Here is an 18800-nt window from a genome sequence, read left to right on the forward strand (position 1 = left end):
GTAAATATAAATATATTGTTTATAGAACCTTGTTGCAATACCTTTCAATGTGTTTAAAATTCTTTGGCTCGAATTTTGACATGTTCGTTTGGCTCACAACACTCTCTTCGCATATCTCTCCTTCTGAGTATTGCTAGTTTTGACCAGGGCTTTGAAAAATCCTTTTCTATAAAGACGCTTGAACGTTTTCTCGGTCAGTTACAAGCTTTCCTTTTTGTGCGATCCTTCGCTCAATTTCAACTTGTACCTACTTGTACTTCTGTCGGCAGTCACGTACCATTTTTCGTTTGCGTTCATGATCGACCGAAAAAACAGTCAATCAGTTTGAAGCATTCTTACATTTGAGGCTCATGTGCTGGTGGTATACTGTTGCACCTACAGTGCCAATTTTAACTAACCGGGACCTCATTCGTAATGAATTAACCAACGCTTACCTCAATCATCTGCGTCGAATATCGCTTAGCAATAGAGTTTGTGAGTGATATTCAATATAGTCATCGTTCAAGCCACGTGGTAATGGCTTTATGAGTAAGATAGTTTTTCTCACAACATCGGCGGGGAAGAAGATAGGGTAGAACAGGGCTAGTTGGTTACGGGGTTAGTTGGTCAATGAGGATTACATCAAACCAACGCATCGAAAAAACTGTGTTTTATTTTCACATATCATTTATATAAAAAAATTGTGTTATATGGGTGATATAATCAGATAAGCAAAGAAACTAAATGACAAAACAAAGTGCAGCTGTGCAAATTGTGATTTAAAAAAATGTTTATCGTTGTCCGTCGGTTTTTAAATAAAGAATAATAAACACCCGTTTCAAATGACAATTCGCTCATTAACAGATTTTGAGCAGGTTTGAGCAAGAACTAAATTAAAAATACGAAGGACAACGATAAAAATTTCTCAAAAACCACGTTTTGCTCAGAAAATTACTTTCTTTCAGCAGATCTATAACAATCAGAAAACCATAAAAACTTCAAAATTGCGGAATTTGGTTCGAGTTCAATTTACCACGTTTTTTTTTTTTTTTTTTTTTTTTTTTTTAAGGGGGGATTTGTTAGTAGCTTAAGTATTTATGATAAATATTAGTAAATAATGAGTATGTGTGTCCAATCACAAATGGTGACTTCTCAACACTGTTAGAAATTTGTAATTTTAATTGTTAGGATTTGTTTGCTTTCGCAATTAGGACTTATCATTCGTAGGGATTTAAACCTACTTGTCAGAAAAGGAGAAGTAAACTTACAACTAACTTAATTGCTAACTTATTGGCTATAAAGAGAGCTTATCGTAGCAATTGAGGATTGCAACGATTTTTGTCGAAAATTGTTAATAATTTTATTTGACATAGCTTCTAATGGTTCAACACCAGTAAGTCTATGTAATTCGAGTGTACCAAACCAAGGAGGACGCTTCAAAATCATTTTCAGAATTTTATTCTGAATCCTTTGAAGCGTTTTCTTCCTTGTTGAACAGCAACTTGACCAGATCGGTACAGCATAAAGCATTGCTGGTCTAAAAATTTGTTTGTAAATCAAAAGTTTGTTCTTTAAACAAAGTTTAGAATTCCTGTTAATGAGAGGATATAAACATCTCGTATATTTGATGCACTTGGCTTGTATACTCTCAATGTGCTCTTTGAAAATAAGTTTTTTATCATAAATTAGTCCCAAGTACTTAACCTTGTCGGACCAACTTAAAATAACCCCATTCATCTTGACAACGTGATTATTGTTTGGCTTGAGGAAAGAAGCCCTAGGCTTATGCGGAAAAATTATCATTTGAGTTTTAGAAGCATTGGGAGAGATTTTCCACTTTTTCAAGTAGGAAGAAAAAATATCTAAACTTTTCTGCAATCGACTGCATATGACACGAAGACTTTTTCCTTTTACGGAAATGCTTGTGTCATCGCAGAACAATGACTTTGTGCATCCTGGAGGCAAATCAGGAAGATCTGAAGTGAATATGTTGTACAGGACTGGACCCAAGACTGAACCTTGAGGCACACCTGCTCTGACAGGAAATCTATCAGATTTTGAATTCTGATAGACAACCTGCAGAGTTCGATCAGTAAGATAATTTTTTAAAATTTTGATTAGGAAAATTGGAAAATTAAAAGTTTGCAATTTCGCAATCAAACCTTTATGCCAAACACTGTCGAATGCTTTTTCTATGTCTAAAAGAGCAGCTCCAGTGGAATAACCTTCAGATTTGTTAGCTCGTATCATATTAGTAACTCTGAGCAATTGATGAGTTGTGGAATGCCCATGGCGAAATCCAAACTGTTCATTTGCAAAAATTGAATTTTCGTTGATGTGTGACATCATTCTGTTAAGAATAATTCTCTCAAACAGTTTACTTATTGAAGAAAGCAAACTGATTGGTCGATAACTTGAAACTTCAGCTGGGTTCTTATCCGGTTTTAAAATGGGAGTAATTTTTGCATTTTTCCATAATTTGGGAAAATATGCAATTTTGAAGCAGCAATTGAAAATTTTTACTAAAAATTCCATTGTGCTCTCAGGGAGATGTTTGATTAGTATATTAAAGATTCCATCGTCACCAGGTGCTTTCATATTTTTGAAATTTTTAATAATTGATTTAATCTCATTCAAGTTAGTTTCAATTATTTCTGCAGGTAAAAAATTCTGGGAAGAAATTAAATCAAATTGACGTGTGACTTCATTTTCAATTGGACTCACAAAATTCAAATTTGAGTTATGAACACTCTCAAACTGCTGAGCAAGTCTTTGAGCCTTTTGTTCATTGGATACAAGAAAACGTTCACCATCTTTTAAAACTGGAATAGGCTTTGAAGGTTTCTTAAGAATCTTCGACAGCTTCCAAAATGGTTTTGAATATGGTTTCAATTTTTCAACTTTAGTCTCAAAATTTTGATTTCTCAGAAGGGTAAATCTATGTTTAATCTCTTTCTGTAAATCTTTATAAATAGTTTTAAAAGCTGGGTCACGAGAACGTTGATATTGACGTCTGCGGAAATTTTTCAAACGAATTAGAAGTTGAAGATTTTCGTCAATTATTGGTGAATCAAATTTCACTTGAGCCTTTGGAACAGAATAATTCCTGGCATCAACAATTGCACATTTTAATGCTTCCAAAGCGGAATCAATATTCACTTCGTTTTGCAAATCAAGCTCATTATTGAAATTTCTCTCAATATGAGTTTTGTATCTTTCCCAATTAGCCTTGTTATAATTAAAAACAGAGCTCATAGGGTTTAAAACTGATTCATGTGATAAGGAAAAAGTTATTGGAAGATGGTCAGAATCAAAGTCAGCATGTGTGATCAAATCACTACATACATGACTTTGATCTGTAAGCACCAAATCAATTGTTGAAGGGTTTCTTACAGAAGAAAAGCATGTAGGACTATTCGGAGACAAAATAGAATAGTATCCTGAAGAACAATCGTTGAATAAAATTTTGCCATTGGAATTACTTTGAGAATTATTCCATGAACGATGTTTAGCGTTAAAATCGCCGATTATGAAAAATTTCGAACGATTTCTGGTGAGTTTTTGTAAATCACCTTTAAAATAATTTTTGAGCTCGCGTGTGCATTGAAATGGTAAATATGCTGCGGCAATAAATAAATTCCCAAGTTCAGTTTGAACTTCAATTCCCAAAGTTTCAATAACTTTCGTCTCAAGATGGGGAAGAGCACGATGTTTGATTCGGCGATGAATAACAATTGCAACTCCACCGCCGGAACCCTGAATCCTATCATATCTATGAACCACGTAATTGGGATCATATTTTAATTTTATGTTAGGTTTCAAAAATGTTTCAGTAATAATTGCAATATGCACATTATTTACTGTTAAAAAGTTAAAAAGCTCATTCTCATTGGCCTTCAATGAGCGAGCATTCCAATTTAATATTTTAATTGTTTTATTTAAAATCATTGCTAAATTTTAAATTAGAAACAATTTTAATAGTAAAATTTGTGCCTATTTGAATGGCTTCAAACATTGATTTTGCCTGCAACATGGCGTTCATAAGATCGAACATTGCCTGTTGCAAAAAAGAAAGTTTACCTGCCGTAATAGGCCCCAGGCAGTTGACATTAGAAAAAATATTTTCGGCAGCAATATTAGCTGGAGTGATAGGTGTACAATTATTTTCTAGCCTGTTTTGCTTACCCATATTAACGGTCATTTTCGAACTACCAACACTAGGCGGTATAATGTTCGAACTACCTGTAACCTGTGCATAAGTTAAACGGGTATGCAAAGGAGTAGGTAAACTATGCGTCACTGGTACGCTTGGAGAATTTTGTTTTGAAGTTGGTTTTAATTGAGAAATTGAATTTTGTTTACCTTGCCTTGCCTTAACAATTGCTAAACGGACTGGGCATTGATAAAAATTTGACATATGGTTGCCGTTACAATTCGCACAGCGAAAATTTTTACTCTCTTTCACAGGACATGTGTCCTTTTTGTGAGAAGAGTCTCCACAATTAAGACATTTTTGGTCCATGTTACAGAATTTGGAACCATGGCCATAACGTTGGCAAGTACGGCATTGGGTGATATGCTTTTCACCTCCGCCATACTTCCTATAAATTTCCCACTTTACACGCACATTATACAAAGCATGTGCTTTTTCAAAAAATTTTAAGTTGTTAACCTCATTGCGGTTAAAATGAATTAAATAATTAACAAGGGAAATTCCAGTTCTCTGACTGTTTTCGCCTCGTGATTTTTGTTTCATTAGAATTACTTGGGTAGGGGCTATGCCAAGTAATTCTGTTAAAGTAAGTTTGATCTCATCAACGGTTTGATCGTTGGTGAGACCTTTCAAGACAACCTTGAACGGCTTGGCGTTCTTGGTGTCATATGTAAAAAATTTGTACATCTTGTCAGTTAAATACTGAACAAGACGATCACGACCCTTTACTGAGTCGGCTAATAAGCGGCATTCACCTCTACGGCCAATTTGATAGGTAACTTTAACGTCAGAAACAAACGTTGAAAGTTCCTTTTTGAATATATTAAATTCAGAAGAAATAGTTACCACAATAGGTGGAACTTTCTCCTTTTTTAAAGATTTTATATTTTGTATAGTTTCGTTATTAATAACTTCCATTTCACCAGCTTCTTGCTCAGGCAAAATATCAAAAGGATTGTCACTACAGACACTCGATGTGTCAGAAAGAGATGCCTCTCTTTTCCTCCCCGCAGCGATGCGAGGTTTCTTTTTTCGTCCAGCCATTTCAGGTGATACGAAAAAAGTTAAAATAAATGTTAAATTCAAAAGTAGGTAGTCTTGAGAAAGACTGATGGGAAATAACTTTCAGGTAATCTTTAAAAGACACACTGACAAAACACAAACTTTGAAGCTATAGGCAGTCAAAGACCAGTCCACAAGCAACCGAAAAAACGTCTGATCTGTAGGACAGTTCAAGACGCACTGGTCCTCAATTTACCACGTGTTTCCTTTGATCAAGTGTCCATTTAAACCATGAATGTAATTTCAACGTATACACCTAAGTCGCTTTTTACGCGGGGGATACGTGCCGCGTAAAAAGAAACCGCGTAAATTCCTGAATCTACGTGAAAAAACGCGTAAATTCCGGATTCCGAAAAGAAAAAAAAAGGAATCCGCGTAAGAAAAAAACACCGCGTAAATTCTGGAATCTGCGTAAAAAACCGCGTAATTTCCGGAATCCGCGTAAAAATGACCACATAAAAAAACCTGCGTAAAAAACTGTAAAAAAAAAGGCGACCTTAGTGAACTTTTCGTCAAGCAAGGGAGAGTAACACTTTTTCAGCTTTTGCGAACGTCTAAGCGAAAAACTGAAAACGATTTGACTTCCGCATAAATACTACAGACTGCCGTTAATGCATTGGTGGAGGAAAACTGAATTGTCCTTTCGAAATAAAAGTTGTCACTTCACCCCACTCGCTGATCAACTTCTACCCTACCTGAGGAGCTAATTGGCCAATCTGTCAACCGCTCAAAAAAGATAAAAAAGATTAACGCGTGTTACGGAATTTACGCAGATTTCAGAACTTACGCTGTTTTTTATGCAAATTTCAGAATTTACGCGTTTTTAACGCGGATTTCGGAATTTACACGTTTTTTTTACCCCAATTTACGATTTCAGAATTTTCACGGTTTTTTTACCCGAATTTCGGTAATAATCCACGGGGTTTTTTACTTGGATTTCGGAATTTACGCGGTTTTCGGAAATTTCTCGTTTTTTACGCGAATTTCGGAAATCACCAGTTTATTTACTCAGACTTCGGAATTCACTTGAAGTTTTACGCAGATCTTACAATTAACGCCATTTTTTACCCGGATTTTGGAACTTACATGTTTTTCACGCGGATTTTCTCCGCGCTACGTGTCTCCTCGTAAAAAAAAAACTTTAGTGTATCCGCAAAATTGCGAGCTGTAGTTCATATTTTCGCATAATACAGCCATACCTCGGTAGAAGGCAACCTCGATTCAACGTAACTCGGTATAACGTAACTTTTACCTCGATATAACGTAACTTTTTAAGATGTATTGATATTGAATATAAATGATATAGCAACTGTTTTTGGAGTACAAATTGCTTCGAAAATATGTAGTAAGTTTTGAAACCAATGAAACCAATGCGAAAGTCCCAAATGGGCATAAGAAAGGTTTTGAAATACTAATGGGTGATGGGATTAGGTTTCCACGCATCCTTCAGTAGCAATTCACAGTCTTGCATCAACTATTTTTCTTTGTTTGTTGAAATTTTCTCTAAAGAAAAGCATAAGGAAGGTTTCAAATTACTGGTAGGTGATGGGAAATAGGTTTCCGCGCATTTTTGCATTTCAACAGTCTTGCATCAATTAAAAAACTTTTCTTTTGCTTGTTGAAAAATTGTCCTCAATGGGCTTAAGAATGGTTTAAAATTACTGATAGGTGATGGAAAATAGGTTTTCGCGCATCTTTGAGTAATCATTAACATTCTTGCATGAATTTAAAAAAAAATTACTTCGATATAACGTAGCGGTAATGAAAATAAAGTTGCCTCTTATCGAGGTACGAGTGATGCCACATTCTCGTCTGTATTTCGGAGCTCAAAAAATCTTGGCACCTTGGTTAAATTTTAAAAAATCTGTATGAAAATCTGCATATGTACTGGACATATCCTTCTCGAAAAAAAAAACGCATTATAGCTTGTTTAACATTTATCCCGTGTCTCATTCATGCACACGTTTAAGCGTAGCTTATGAATATAGTAAAACCTCCAACACTTTGAACCGCATTTGAGTTAACTTTTGTTTTTCAACTATATCAAGAAGTTTAATTTACGACCCCATGAAAACCAAAAAAATCTGTATAAATCTGTATGATTTCCAGAAAATCTGCAATCTGTATGTGCAGATATCTGTATGAAAAATACGCAAAAAATCTGTATAAACGCAGATAAATCTGTATATGTGGCATCACTGGGTATGACTGTATTACCGGTATAAAGTAATGGAACACTTTTACCAAAAATGACCAACTTTTCCCGCTCTACCCTAAGTACCGATTTATGCATTAGTCATATGTTACACAAATTTCAAAGTTCTATTCCAATCCAATCCGACATACAAAAACAAATACGAAAACAAACGCAAAACGAAACAGTAAGAATGATACCAACCGCCCTCATTCACTTCGTGTCTTGCACGTACACATAATCGGAGAGTGAACGTAATTAACGAGCGCTGCCATAGCGAATGACCGCCACCTAGAAACTAAAAAAACGATCAACTTTACTTTGACTGTTTTTTCTCTGGGCGATCGCTTGACTATAACGAGCAGTCAAGTTGACTGCGGAAGGCGTTCGCATTCGTGTTTTAACAGTCAACTTGCGATCCTTTGAAAAGCACTGGTTTTGACCTGGAAGCGCCTGCAAAACAGACAGGTTCGCACTGTGATTTTTGTCAGTTTTGCGAGTGGGTTCACCAATACTATTACATCGTATCTGTCAAAACGGTCAAAACACGCGCGTGATGCTGAAAACAAAAGAAAAATGTGTTGTCGTCTGTGCAGTGAAATCATGGAACGCAGAGAAGAAATAATTGCTGCAGCAAAGGTATTGGCGGGATGCAGCAGAGATGGCGGAATGGAAAAAAGTATTTTGACAGCATAAGGCAGTCCACGGGTGGCTTAACAATGCTTGGACGTTTATTATTGTTGTTGTTTTTCAAGCTGCAAAACCAAAACACGATCAAAACAGAAATCTTTTAATGTCGGCAATAATATCAAAAATGATTTGTTATTGTTGTATTTAGGATTGGCATCCGCAATACAAAAGCTACCGATCGGATAACATTTGTTTTTCACGCGACCGATCGAATATACGTAAAGCTGTCATAAGTTGTCAAAGTTGAAAATAGACTGAAATCAGCTGATCGCAACTGTCTTGTGGATTGCCTTATTTATGTTTACATTGCACATGGTCTCACGCACACCAACGCAAGGCTTTAGATCGTAGATCGAGATCGTTTTTTTATTCCACCCGAAAGTTGGCACTAACCCCGTGGAATAAATAAATTCGCTATAAATGATCGTTGGGGGGCGTTATGTTTCGTTTTTCGTATTTTTTTCGACTTTGCGGGTTAGATGAGCCACAGGACAAATGACAATGACAGCTCCTTTTGAGCTTAGAGCATAACTGGCAGTATGTGACCTACTCGAAAATAGCGAAAATCGTTCGAATCGAGATGCGCAATGCCACCCCAGGTCTAAAAAGATACATGACCTACAAAGTTAAATATCGCTGTAAAGAGCGATGAAAAGGTATCACGGATAATTTTAGTAGGAAAATTAAACACACAATAGAAAAATGGAATGACTGAAGTAACTGGCAAATGTACTCGCTATATAGAAACAAATTTCGAAATCTTTATTTAACCCTCTCTCTACCAAGTTTTGATACGAAGTCTTTCGAAATATTTACCAATACTACTCAGAATGCATAAATATATTCTTGAACAATATACTGATTGTTCAAGAACATATTTATGCGTTTTGAGTCGGATTGGCAAATATTTCTAAAGGCCAAACCTGTGGTGCTCTAGAGTACCATGGTGATGAAGAGAGGGTTAAGAGATAAAGTTGTCTGGTGATCTACTTGAGAACAAAAATCTTTCAAGAAAATTTCGCGGAGCGAAGCCGAAGTTAGCGAACAGTTACTGATCAATAAGAAATCGTAAAGTAAAATATGCCCAAAAATCGTGTCTGAAAGTTAGAAAAGGTAACGAAAAGAAGGATCCTGTGTTCTTCTGAAGGCTAAAGACAGAAAATTATCTCAAATCAAGCTCAGAATAGCGAAAATATTCTGAAGGCCAATAAATAAAATTAAACCTTGCTACTCATAATGACTGACAATGGTTTAAAAAACGAAAACGGAAATCATCACAGCTTGAGCTCAGGAAAGAGTTTGCATCACGCATTCTATCGCAGTAAGCATGGAGATTCGAGCCGTAACTCAATGTCTGGTCTATCGTGTTTTAGTTATTTGGTTTTCATTCTCAACGGTCGTATTGCAGTGAATTAGTTAAAACGGGAAATATTTAGATTTATTTCAATTTCTGCTTTATTTGTTACGTCAAGATATGACTAGCAGAGATTTTGAACGCAGCGGCAGGAAGCGGTCCTTGCATGATATTGCATCATTTTTCGTTTCATTAATGTATCGTTTTTCGTTTGATTAACCCTTTATAAGGCCGTGAAAACTACACAAGGAATCTACATAAACTTCAATAAAACGTATTCCTTACAGAAGAAACAACACAAATGTACCTTTGTTAAAAAATTAACTATTGAATCAATTGAAAAAATTGGTGGCAATATAATTGCCACTGCCCGTTAACCCCAAAAACATTGGTGGCATAAAGTTGCCACTGCCCGTTAACGCCACGATGTTGGTGGCAATATAGTTGCCACTGCCCGTTAACCGCACAAACGTTGGTGGCAATATAGTTGCCACTGTCCGTTAACCCCAAAAACGATGGAAGCATTTTTTTTGCATCTGCATTGTAAGCTTGATTTTTTGTAATTATAAAAAATGAAAAATCATAGTAAATCGAATGTAACAGTAGGACTTCATTTATTTTGCATGGAAAAGATCGAAGTAAACGGTTTTTTGAGTGGTATCCAGAAAAAAAATTTAGGAAAATTTTGAATTTGTCGTCCAATACACCATGTATTTTAACGAAAAAAATCACAAGAAGGTTGTATGCAAAGCCACGACCGCAAGGTTGAAGTAGAATACTTTTACAAGAAAGATAACCCGGCTGCTTGCGTGTCAGTCATTTTTTCTAGTAAATAAGCGTTGACCGTTCATTGGCAGTATTGTTATTTCTTTTTGTCTGATATTTTGAATGAAGTTCATTGAATATTTTGAAATTTTGTGCAAATGAGACGTTGAAGTGCTGCCGAATTGTAATATGCACATTTAATACGACATCATTAAACGGGAACGGAACAAAGGCGACGGTTATGGAGAACGCGGATGCCGGCGCGATGCGATTCGCCTTACCGTGGTGAAATGTACAGCTCTTTTTAAGGCGAAGTAGAGCTATACATTTCAACAGATTTCGTCTTGCCGAATCGCATCGCGCCGTTATTTGCGTTCTGCATGACCGTAGCCAAACACTAAGCGACGCAAACACGTAATAATAGTCAGAGTATGCATGTAGATGAAGATAATTAACTTTGGATTATAGCGCAAAACGAGAAAATATTAACTCTTCAAATAATCATTTGTGTTCTTCAAATTTCAGTTGTTCAATTTAATATCCGATGAAATGTTTGTTTATTATCTGATGAAGCTCTTATATAGGCCAAATGATGCATTCCCAATTTACTAGGTCCATAACTCTGCCGACCGTGCTTAAGGCTTAAGCTTAAGAGTTTTCAATAGTACAATAGTTCGAATGATAAAATTGCAATTTCATGCATTTGGTAGGAATCTATGAAGATTTTCTAATTTTGCTGCAAAAACGAAGGAAATCCATCGAAAACTAACCGATTTATTAGCATTTGAAATTTTTCTTACTTTTTTCAGTTTTAGATTTTCATTTCACATCCCTATGTAGCCGAACTTCCTGAGAGAAGTATTTTAATTCAAAATTAAATCTTCATTAATTCATTTGTTGTCCTTATAAGGAAAATTGTTCAATTTATCATAGGATGTAGTGTTTATCTTACATCTCTGTGTTACCTTGATAGTGAGGACTAAGGCGCACGGTCAACACAATGAGAAAGGTGTTTTCACATTGAAAACTAGACACGGCTTTACTGGAGGAAGTGTTGGCAAATGCATCTACCGCTAATACCACTGCTATCATACGAAAGCGCGTCGTTTCATGTGGGGAATATCAACAACGAAAAATGACGCGCGTCTAAGCATAACCCAAACTGTTTCGCCGTGCTGCTCCCATTTACCTTTACATCGGCCTCAGGGAAGTACCGGCTGCATCTGCATCTACCGCTGAGGCTGTCACTATACTGCTATTGGTACCAAAAGCTATTAACTCTTCAAATAAGTGTTTTATTTGTTCTCAAAAGAACAATTGTTCAATTCAAAATCGGATTTACGCAAACGCAGCTCTGTAATATTACCGACAGTAATATTCTTCAGAACAAAATGATACAACTTTCCCATTAGGCCTCTGCCATAATAGACGCGAAAAGCGACGCGAACCGATTCGCTCGGCTGTAGGTTAATGTACAGCCATCAGTAGAGCTGTGCATTAACCTACGGCCGAGCGTATCGGTTCGCGTTACTTTTCGCGTCTACTATGGCAGAGGCCTTAGAGAAAGTTGCTGGCTGATGAATTCACTTCATGCAAGCCTGCTGCTGGTGCTTCCCGCTACCACGCTGAAACAGCATTTTAGTGAAGGGAGTGTCGTTGCATCAGCTGACTCTGCTACTATCGATGCTGATATACCCGCTGCAACAGCTACGCTATACATAGCCATGCCACAGTTGTGGCCGCTATACGCTGGCCCAACTGCTGAGCAACTGCAACGCTATCCGCAGCCATGCCACAGTTGTGGCCGCTATCCGCTATCGATGGTACCCACCGCTCGCTCCCGCTGCTGCTAAGGGAGGACTGCTGTCGTCGCTGTTCAGAACTATTATGAGCGGCTTTGACTAAAACAGGCTTTTATATAGGGATGAAAATAGGAATGAATTATTTTACGTACGTGGTGGAATGACATAACTTGAAAAATATGTGTGACTTCATTCCGGCTCAGAGCGATCATTTGATAAGCTCCACCTCTTTTTTCAGTTTCTAAAGTTTTTCCTCAGTTTCGTAGCACGGATGCACAAAAATGATTTCTTGTCGAGCCGGACCGATAGCACTCTCAGCGAAGCAACAAAATAACATGTTTTGTGTCGTGTTGTGCAGCTTGATTGAAGAAAATGTTCCCGTCCCCGTGTCGCATGTAAGCAGATTATTGCGTTCAGTAGACAGTAGATAGTGTATCCAGCGAATAAACACCGATGGTGCTCTCACACACGCAACGGTTTTAACCCGTATCTTATTGCGGTTTGTAACATCAAGCGATTTCGTTTGCTCGCTGTTGCGTGTTGCATCATGTTGCAACTTGGCAGCTGGGAGACGACGAAATTCTGTTTATGCTGATTGATTGAATCGACTTCATATTAGCTCCGCATAGTCGAACTAACTGCTTTTGTGAATGCGTACTAACAGGGCAGTTAATTATTCAATGTCGGTTATGCTGATCGCAGCCTATGCGCTGCCCCTACAGTGGGGGGTTTAGTAAATAAAGTGAAAGTAAAAATTAGACAACTACAACAGAATTTGATTGCATCCCGCACAGAATGTCTGCTTTTGTTGATGCCAGAAAATTATAACCCTTCAATTATTTTTTATTTGACTTGAAAAAAGCATGTTGCGGTTCAAAATCGGTTGCTAATAACAACCTTTGAGCTGCCCTAACATTGGGGGAATTAAGATACACGGACAACATGCACTGTGGAAGCTATTTCACATTCAGTAAATTAGACGGGTGCGACAAATTTGAATTGCTAGGAGGCAACACAGAATGCTTGCTTGCGTTGACAAAAATTATTAACTTTCAATGACTTGTTTATTTGCCTTAAAAAAGGCATTTTGATTTCCGAAATTGGATTTCCTGATGGCAATCATCATGCTGCCCCAACACGGGGGGAATAATGGCTGTCTGGCGACACACGCTGAGAAAAACCGCGCTGCTTCTGAGACGTGGTGACCAACCACAGGGCTAGTGCTGCTGCTAAGGAAGGACGACTGCTGTTGTCGCTGCCTAGAACTATTATGAGCGGCTCCGGCTGAAACAGGCTCTTATATAGGCCAAATAGCATGTTTTCAATTGCAAGGTATATGATCCTGTCGACCGTGCTGGGGAAGCAGGCATATAACGACCAATCAGAGGTCGAATTTTTCGTTTTGACAATGCTTGACTATTTTCAATAGTACAATAGTGTGAATAATAAAATTACAATTATCTTATTTTGGGAAGAATCTTAGAAGATTTTTCAATCTATTGCTGCAGAAACGAAGGAAATCCATCGAATACTAACCGATTTATTAGCATTTGAAATTGGACATATTTTTAACTTTTTTCGGTTTTAGATTTTCATTTCACATCCCTATGTAGCCGAACTTCCTGAGAGAAGTATTCTACTTCAAAACTGCATAGTCTAACACAGTAGATCCTGAATAGAAAGTTCCTGGTGAAAAACTTACCAATTTGTTGGATTTTCACCAAAATAAAAATGAATTTCCTGAAGACGGTCTGAAATAGCGGTTTGTTCACATAAAAATGATCCCAAAATCAATATTGTACACTTCTAGCAGTTCTAGAAAAAACTGAACTGTTCTAAGACACCTGTAGAAGTCTTTGGTTAAGTCAAATTTAAAAACAATATTCTGAGTGCAGCGAAACAAATAAATTTTGTTGGTGGCAATATAGTTGCCACTGCCTTATAAAGGGTTAATGTCGAACAAAGCAGTGACTGCATTGAGACACGATACGCCAACAATCGAGCTCAAAGTAACGGAAAAACGCTTCTAAAAAGCCAACACCAGATCCATAACTTAATCAGAAGAAACCTGCATGCTAATTTTTATAACCTCAGTCTTTTCAACCGCCGTTTCAACGAATGATCGACAGTCTAATCGCGAACATTTCTGGAGTTCGTCCGTTTATCGACAACATTATGAAATGTAAATTTTTCGAAACCGAAGTTCGGTATCTAGGTTATATCATCGACCGAAACTGCATTCAATCTGATCCGGAGAAGGTGGAAACCATCACAAACATTACTGCACCGATGAACGTGTCCGGAGTATGATCATTGCTTGGCGCCAGGACCACCCAGAAATGGTACGCATGAAGACAAATGCTCGTAATTACGTGTTCTAGCAAGTAATGGATGGCGAAATCGTGACTTTGTTCGACATTGCAATTATGGTGATAAATTTTCCATGGAAGGTTATCATATTAGCTTACTTCAAAGATGACTAGAACAAGAACCTGACTTCCAGTTTTTTAATACATTTTGCCCACGACACCTTTACAACGGTTAGTGCTGCTATCTGATGACTTAAATGCGCATCAAACTGGTTATTAGCAAAATCGATTTATCGTGCATTAACCGCCAGATGAAAATGAAAACTAGATGGCAGCACCGTATAAGGATATTGAAAATTAGATGTCGGGACCATACAAGGATGTTGAAAAAAAAATGCTTCACCTTTCGCCACCTTGCCGTTATCATCAAAATGCTAGTATACAAATTAGTTCGACTTTCGCTCAGGTGCAGCGGCATACTGCAATAGTCTTCTAGTCATCTTTGCTTACTTACAATAAAATTCTACGCCCTTGCGAGCGGCCTTTCTTGTTTTCTTAATCAATTCCACCTCAGTTTCTACGACAAAGTTGACAAAGTAAGCTTCAGGTTTGCCCAGAAATTCTCGATGGGACGCAACTGGGGGACGTTGGGCGGGTTCACCGACTTGGGTATCACATCAATATTCAGCCACTCCATTTCCTCCAACGATCGCTTCGAATAGTGGGAGTAGATCCGGCCTGAACTGAACACTGCGTCCTCGCCCTTATGGTTTTTGATGAACAATGCAACTTCTGGCAGGTACTTTGTACTAAAAATTTCCCCGTTCACGGCCAGTCTGGAACGGAAAAAGCGGCTTTGACATCCCCTTTTCACTGTCCGCCACTGTAGCACCTTCTTGGGGAGCTTGGTGTGTGAAATGAACTTCACATCGGAGCTCACTTTCCTCATGAGGAAGTAAAATACGAAGAGCCCTGCCAGTCGTTGCCGTCCAAAGTAAGATAGGTCTCGTCGCCCATCACCACCGCTACGTCGCGATTTGCCGGGAAAATCGAATTGACCGTTATCGCTGCGCCATTGCTTGCAACTCCGAGCGAACGGGACTACTGCTTCCTAACATGTATGTCCATGTTTCCGACCAAGCGATGCAGCCACTTTTTCCTTGATCTTCCCCTTCAGCATCCTTTAGAGCTTCTTGTCGCTAAGGGTCGTCGGCCGTTCGGAACCGGGCTTTCTTTCGATGTTCTGATTGTTGTCCAATAGTTCCAAGATGCTACAGGTGCCGGAACGTGCGTATCCGGCCTCTACAAAGTGCCGCACGATGCAGTTCGACGCGGTGGGTTACCGTTCTTGGAACAGAGTAGCTCCACTGTTTTCGCTAATACTGTTAGAGTTGGACTGATTAAGATTTTAATTTTTTCTGCTGACTCAAGGGTTACTATGATTGTTGCATTGGTAGTTTCGTCAATGCGTGTGAAGGTAAACCCATAAGTTCTTTAGTAAAAATCCTCGAGTTTTCTTAAACCTTTTGGAAATATCAAGGAAAGACTTTACCAGCTTTTTAGAAGACTACTTACTCTCGATAAAATCTTGATCAACATGGACTACAGGAACGTAGACCACACAGAGCGTTCTATTGACAACTCGAAGAAGGGCTTACCACCATTCTAATAGAATCGCTTAGCTGATGAATTATCTGTTTTTTTTTCTGCGTTGAATTTGTTAAGATTTCCAACCATCTTTTAATTTTTTGGAAATGTTTGTAGAGTAACTTTATGATTCACAGTTTTTCACAATTTCATATGTATCAAACCTAAATTTCAGCTGAAGACGAGTCGACGCACGTACAACTTCTACGCGGCGGATGCATCCAGCGCCCAGGGTTGGATCGAGAAGATACAGGCCTGCCTGCAGTAGGGTCCACAGTCTCACTGTCTCGAAAATACAAACAACACATTCACATTCAGCATCAGCAAGATAACTTTGAATTTCCCAACGGATTTCGATCGACACATACTCATCGATAGTACATGTACGTCTAGGTAGGTACGCAGTAGTAGTTAAATATGCATTCAACCAGCAGCAGCAAAAGCAGTAGATAATCGACTTTCAATTGCTTTGCTTAAGGGGGGACCCTACTCTAGAAGGTCGAAAAATCATGAATTTTCATATTTTTTTTTTGGCTGTCTAGAGTAAAGTGAAGTGTTTGGATATTTTGGCTATTGATTAAGGTATATTTGAAGATGTATTTTCCATGTCGTGAATGTAAATATAGTGAGTATTACACTGTTGGCAGCTGGGAACGTGGATGCTCTCTCTAAATCAGTACCTAACTGGTGGTAAATTTTTCTCAGCTTCTAGTAAACCGGTTGGGCTGAAATTTTTTTTCAGTATATAGAAACATATTATCTATCTTGTTACGTAGCCGTTTTTGAAAATTCCTAAAATTGCCAAAATGGCGGCCATTTTAGTAAAAAAATTGTTTTTTTTTCATGAAAAATCACTATTTAAAAAATCATAAAACATTGAAAAACTCAGATATCAAAAAACGGCTACGTAATAAGTTAGATAATCCATTTTACATGTTAAAAAAAAATCAGCAAAATCGGTTCAGTAGATGCTGAGAAAAACTTACCACCAGTTGAAAAAACATGGTTCCGAGAAAAACACTGCCAATAGCGTAATACTCACTATATTTGCACCCACGGTACATAAAATACATCTTCAAATATACCTTAATCCATAGCCAAAATGCCCAAACACCTCACCTTTCTCTAAACATCCGAAAAAAATATCACGAAAATTCATTATTTTTCAACTTTCCAGAGTAGGGTCCCCCCTTAATTCGGAGAAATGCGCGTGCAATTGGATTAGGAGTGGAGATGAAATTTCATATCAGTGCATGAACGCCGTGCACGCGGAAAGACGGGCTTTAGTTGTTATAGCAAGTAGGATAACGCAAACTCGAATGGAAAAACCACGATCAGCAAACGATGGTTAGAAAATCAAAACGAAAAATGCAAGTATTCATCCGTGCACACGTGTCATTCTATTGTTTCGCATTTTTCTTGTGTATATTCTTCGGTACAATGCTGGTAGGTATCAAACATGTAAACATATACATATAAGGACGATGAAAAAAATGTGTCATAAGAAAAAAACAGAGATAATGTTACTAGATTCATTCATGCGGTTTCCCTTTATTTTCCGCGGGAAATCATCTACACCAAAAGATTGTTGTTTTCATCTTCATTATCGTGCATTTATTTCTAATCGAGCGATTGCAGAGCATTCTTTCAAAAAGAAAACTGCTGCCACCGTTCATATATCATACTATATATCATCAAAGCTGCAACTTGTATTATATGAATATTTTACTCTCTATTCGTTTCTAAGTGTTGAATCGTTTCAAGTTCGGTTAGACGTTAGGGTTAACAGAAACAGCTCAAATATATTAAAACACCTGAACGTGAGGCACCCTCTCGGCATTGCAAGAATTTCAACCATCGCGTTTAAATAGAATAACCAAACTTCATACTGCTAACTAGGTGCCTGAAGTTTCGATTTCCTCCGTTCGGCTTCCAACCGGAAAACCTCCATGTGATATGCTGCTTTATATTGTTTAGCTTTTACTTTATGCTAGTTTAAAAAGAAAACCGTACGATATAATGAAAATAGCTGGTCGCAGTGCCGTGTTAGTTTGCTTCTTATCTCTTTTTTGTTCAACCATACGTTGAAGACACCAGTTGAGAACCACTCACCTCCAGCTTATCAGTGAAGCAAGGGACCATTCCTGTGTAAGCACACTAACTGTTTCGTTTCCAGTAACTGTCTTCCCAGCGTTTTACTCAATTTTCTTCCAGTGTGTACTGTTATAGTATTTCAGTAGATTTCACTCAACGTCTCTGTGAGTAGAGCTCTGAGATATACCCGCGTTGAACTCAACTGTACTGTAACATAAAACTAGCGTCGAGCGAAAGCAAACAACCTCCAAAACTGGTAGGGTCGTAGAAAAAAATCAACCGATACTTCGGAAACGTAGCAAAAAATAAAAAACTAAACACTATTCGATATTATCAGTGGATATTATCTCAGCATCCTGTACAAATTTTCAAACCACTAGATCTTAATAGGTATGTCATTATAATCCAGCGATTAAGAGGTAAAACGCATGGAACAAACGTGAATGAAAAGCATAAGTGTCTATAGGTCAATACTATTACTATTGTGACTATTATATATGAAATTCTATATACAGCAAAGGTGGTGCGTGATCCTTTTTTATGCCGAAACAATCAACCGAACGATATATAATCCTTGGAACCTGTCCGAAAACCGCCTTTTCTCGGTGACAACTTCAGGTATCGTTTGCAAAAAGCCATCACTTCAGCATGAGTTTGAGATCACTTTGCTTTTCTAAGAGGTACCTGACCA

General features: G+C 37.7%; 1 protein-coding gene across 1 annotated transcript in view; it reads left to right on the forward strand.

Moving 5' to 3' along the window:
* LOC129726779 (myotubularin-related protein 13) overlaps positions 1–18628 on the forward strand; it is a 59236-nt gene extending 40608 nt beyond the window's left edge. Inside the window, exon 9 of the mRNA XM_055683860.1 lies at positions 16191–18628. Within this exon, the coding sequence (XP_055539835.1) occupies positions 16191–16283 (93 nt within the window). The 3' untranslated portion in view covers positions 16284–18628. The remainder of the gene's footprint in view (positions 1–16190) is intronic.
* The last annotated feature ends 172 nt before the right edge of the window (positions 18629–18800 follow it).

The sequence above is a fragment of the Wyeomyia smithii genome, chromosome 3 (genome assembly GCF_029784165.1).
Source record: "Wyeomyia smithii strain HCP4-BCI-WySm-NY-G18 chromosome 3, ASM2978416v1, whole genome shotgun sequence".
In the NCBI taxonomy this organism is placed as follows: Eukaryota; Metazoa; Arthropoda; class Insecta; order Diptera; family Culicidae; genus Wyeomyia; species Wyeomyia smithii.